The sequence below is a fragment of the Anneissia japonica genome, unplaced genomic scaffold (assembly GCF_011630105.1).
Source record: "Anneissia japonica isolate Jap-2015-1 unplaced genomic scaffold, ASM1163010v1 scaffold3862_len378127_cov164, whole genome shotgun sequence".
NCBI lineage: Eukaryota > Metazoa > Echinodermata > Crinoidea > Comatulida > Comatulidae > Anneissia > Anneissia japonica.
This window is the reverse complement of record NW_022702440.1, coordinates 126,664-131,310: the sequence shown is the minus strand read 5'-3', so window position 1 is coordinate 131,310 and position 4,647 is coordinate 126,664. Positions and strand designations below refer to the sequence as shown.

At 33.0% G+C, this 4,647-nt stretch overlaps 1 protein-coding gene across 1 annotated transcript in view; it reads right to left on the bottom strand.

Moving 5' to 3' along the window:
- Positions 1 to 4,027, bottom strand: part of LOC117103858 (glutamyl aminopeptidase-like) — a 20,405-nt gene extending 16,378 nt beyond the window's left edge. The window contains exons 1-4 of the mRNA XM_033244475.1: positions 3,485 to 4,027; positions 2,144 to 2,285; positions 1,393 to 1,521; positions 532 to 652 (exon numbers count right to left, since the gene is read on the bottom strand). Coding sequence (XP_033100366.1) covers positions 532 to 652; positions 1,393 to 1,521; positions 2,144 to 2,285; positions 3,485 to 3,927 — 835 coding nt within the window. The 5' untranslated portion in view covers positions 3,928 to 4,027. The remainder of the gene's footprint in view (positions 1 to 531; positions 653 to 1,392; positions 1,522 to 2,143; positions 2,286 to 3,484) is intronic.
- Between the last annotated feature and the right edge of the window lie 620 nt (positions 4,028 to 4,647).

Sequence of the window (4,647 nt, the reverse complement as noted above, 5' to 3'; positions counted from 1 at the left end):
TAATAATAATGACGGTTAATTTTGTAATACATAGGCCTATATATAAATATATATATACACATATATAAATGTGTATATATTCATATAAGCTGAAGACATAATAGTCTGAAGCACAATGAATGGACAAAACCATTAACCAGTCTTTGCTCCAGAATTTTAGTTAGTCCAACAAGTCAGACAGGGGTTTTAAACTAATGGGTTTCCCAGGAACCTCTGTCATTATCCTTGATTAAAATTCCCAGTGAAGTTGATTGGGAGAAATGATATGTTTGGCCCATAATTCTGCTTTTAGACCAAAATATTAGGGATTGGCAGTCAAAATAAAGTAATTTGGTAAATTAATAAATTTAGTCCGACGGCCTCGTCGTGGCTTCGGATGACATAGGTTTCAAAAAGTATCTGAAAGGAGGTTCCCCCTGACCTCTTTTTGCGTGTCCACTGCCATGAATTGACATGGTCAAGCACACAATTGGCTCTGCCGCAACAGTGTGTGGGCATCAGACGATTTCGGAAGAAGTATATTACACATACCTAGTTTAGGTAACGGGTACGGTATATCGAAGTAATCTTCATAGTAGTCAGTTACGTTTATACCAATACTTAAGGCGTAATCAGCCTGGTATATAGAATCGTGTGGTGCATAAACTTTGAACTGAAATTAACAGAAATATCAATATATAGGTCTAAGCATCAGTAGTCTTTTATCAATTATAGATGCATTTCCTATACCTTTGTTTAACTTTAAGATAAAATAATATAGGCTAGTTACTAATTCTGAACAAGTCATAAAATCGATATAAAATTTGCTGCCAGAAAGGTATGGTTAGCCCTGTGCAAAGAATATGGGAATTGTTTTCATGTGTATTAGTTGCTGCATTGAGTAAATTTAATTCTCTATTTAAAATTAACGACCAAAACAAAGTATCGCACTCTAACAAGCGCATAAGTAATATAACAAGTCGGCTTTACTCTCGAGAACCAGAACATGAGCACCATTTAAGACTAATAACTTATCAATTTGAGTGTTTGATTATAATCTTTATTTTTTTAAGAAGGAGTTACTTGAGTATGCCTATATGTTTAATAAGTTATTTAATAAGTTGAAACGTACTTATTATTTAACTATATACATTAGTACTTTATGTGTATAGTATATACAGCAGCTGCGCCTAAGTTAGTTACTCTAAGTATATTATAGTTCATGGAAATGACATAACTTCCAACTACAAGTAATACTGTATATCTGGTGTATATATACAGAATACTTAATGAATATTATCTGTTGTTGATGACATAAGCTGTGTCTTAAACACATTTTTATTTTAGAATAATACCATAACGATGTAGTTCATAATTGAATACAATTATTAAAAAAAAAACAATAATTATTACCGGAACACCTCTTGCTGTTTGACCTTCAACACTGCTAAAGTTACAGACGATAAAGCAAGCCAAGTAAGTGCTCATTTTGACAGAAGGGTTGAACTTGGTGTAAATAAGGCCATCTATGGTTTCCTTGGTCTGAAATTAATCAAAAGCAAACTCATTTAATACAATTAACAATAATTGAATAATAATTAATTGTAATATTCGTATAAACAGCAGCACTTAAAAGTTTTTGTCACTATAATGTCGATTTCAGATGAATTAAAAACTACGGTACTAATTAGATGTAGAGTCTGATTTTTGTTAGATTAAATAATTCCATATTACAAAAATTAATCAAATTCTGTGAATTCCATAGTTTTGAAGCTTTAAAATAACGTTCAACAATATGTGCAACAACTCCGTCCAGTGGCGTAACGAACGGTATGTGTAATTCTCGGGGACGAAGCCCCATGGCCCTAAGCTAAAAGAGGCTAAAAGTGTGTGAAAATAAAAGTTGATAATGTGATTTATTGTCACACAATTCTATTCCTTAACGATATAAACATTGCCTTTAATGCAGTCCTTGTTGCTTTAATATTAATAATGTTCTTAGGTTAGCGAATACTTTACTGAACTTTCATAAGCTCCAAAACCTTTTCGCCCTGTGCCCCACAACTCGTCGTTACGCCACTGATACCTTACCTGAATATTATTGTTATCATACTATTTTGTCTAATGGGATTATATTTTTCAAGATTTAATATTCATTTCTTACATCAACATCCATGTTGGATAAGGCAAAATATTCATCAGTATGAACAAGAGTGGTTGTATAATTAGCTTTAAGATTTGGCTCGTCAAAACATGGGAACGCACGTCTGGCATCGGTAGGTTCGAATTTGCTCGTCGCCATACTCCTACAGATAAATGAGAGTTAGGTAAATTTATTGTATTACCACGTTGCCATACGTAGCACTAAAATATTCAATAAATTTGTTACCGGTAGGCCTAATGGAATACAAATTTATAAGAACACCGGGGTTGAAATTGCTTATAAAATAAGAACAAAATAAGAACAAATTGAGACCGAGGTAAAATGTCAAATGAAGTTTTTTTTTGTTAAAGTCACTATTCGACAAAAAAAAGAAAAAAAAATGCTGCTGTGTGATGTCATCATGACCAAATTTAGGCATATCACATGTTGTTGTAAAATAAAAGTTGATAGCTAATACAGATCGAAATAACAGAAATACTTACAGCAACAGATGCTGCTGGGTCCCTTGTTTCTGATGTGAATAATGTCCCAACATTTTTTTGTTATAAGGAACCAGTAAAATTTTGCTCAGCTCAGTGTTCTTTTTTCCCCAAATTTCAGGCTCAATGTACTTATTTTGTTCTTATTTTACACAATGTTAAAAAATAGAAAGTTATTGTTGTTCAACAGTATAATATTGTACTGTATTATAGTCACACCTACAGTACATAAGGCACAGATCGAAGACCAAAGGAAGTAGACTGTATTTAAAATGTTACCTATATAAATATAATAACAATTTATCAAATCTAATTATCTAACAATTATAATAAATTATATACCATTGTAACGTTTATATACATCCAAAATCATTCATAAAGTAATATTAGTAATAATAATAATAACAACACTAATAATAATAATAATAATAATAATAATAATAATAATATTAATAATAATAATAATAATAATAATAATAACTTGCAATTTTAACCAACCTCGAGGCCCTTGACAACAACGAAAGGAAACGGACAAGAAATTATCAGTACCAACATATCTGTGTCTATAAAACGAAGACCGGAGACCCAAAAAGGAAGATCCCTATTTTTTTCTCTCTTTACTTTAATAATAATAAACCAGGCTGTCAGAAAATCAAGATTACGAGATTAAATTTGGTTTGTGAAATTTTAAAGATATTTGAAGAGACGAAGACTCTTGGTTATCTTTGATATTCTCCATTTTGTTCCCATGTAGATGGTGAAAGAAGTCTCACTGTATACTCCAGACCACCTCTGCACCAACTAAATGAGTTGTTTCATTTTACTTATATTAAGTATACTGAAAAAAATAACAAACACTCACATTAGTTTGCCATCTTTGTTGTAGTATGTGCTTTTGTAGAATCCGACGATGCTGCCAACAAGAGACCCAGAAAATTCATAATGCAGAAGATAATCTCCGGGAGCCACTTCAGATGTGGTAATAATGACGTAAAATTCATTATCCTCGTAAGAGAAATCTTTGCTTATGGCCTGTTCAGCGGATGTCTCTTTCAACATAACTTTAGGGTTCTTAATGGTCAGTTCCTTGATATGAACCAAGAATGTATCAGTTGGTTCCGTCACGGTGACATCTATATCAACTACCCCAGTGAATGTATCAGTTGTCAAATTTGGATGCAGCGTCAAATCATAGTGGTTTGGTTTAATGATCGATGGAAGTCTTAAATTCTCCCACACTTCAGCTCCTTCCACTGAAAGGCTAATGGTAGCCAGAAAACAAACGAATACCCAACACCCATCCATACCTGTCGATGTGTATGTAGGCCAAATCACAGTGTGAGAGGTTCTCGGTACCCCCTATGATTGTAAATGTCAAGGCGTTGCCTTACCTTTGCCCTGAAACCAAAGTCCACACTTAAATGCCAATAAGAGGCTCTGTGTGCAATCGGTGTTAAGTGCGCTTTTGTCAATAATTACCGAAATCTTTGGACGTGCTACGTTGACGCTGATTTATATCTAGGGCACGAACCGACACATAGGCCTGAACTTATCGTACGAATATAAATCAATCCATATCTTGATTCGAACTACTGTTATGTACCCAATGATTTCAGAAGTCATTTACGCATTAAAATTGTTTATGTTTCGATCATGTGGTTGTCACTAATAACATTGTTCTCCATATTAACGATCTAGTCAAACATATGTAACTACATAGTTATTTTAGTAGTGACCTCTTTACAAATTTTTTTTTTTTTATGACGTTCATTCTTATATGTGTAAGAGCATCTACATCATAATAACGATAATTATGAGAGTAAATGAATGTGTGACGACTATTGGTTGATTTTGATGATGATCATTACGATATTGATGATGATGATGATGATGATGATGATGATGATGATGATGCTGATGATAATAAATATGATGATTATGATGAAGATGACGATGATGTTTATGGTGATAATGAGGAGTATGAGGACGAGGATGAGGAGGAGGATAATCATTATGCTACTGATG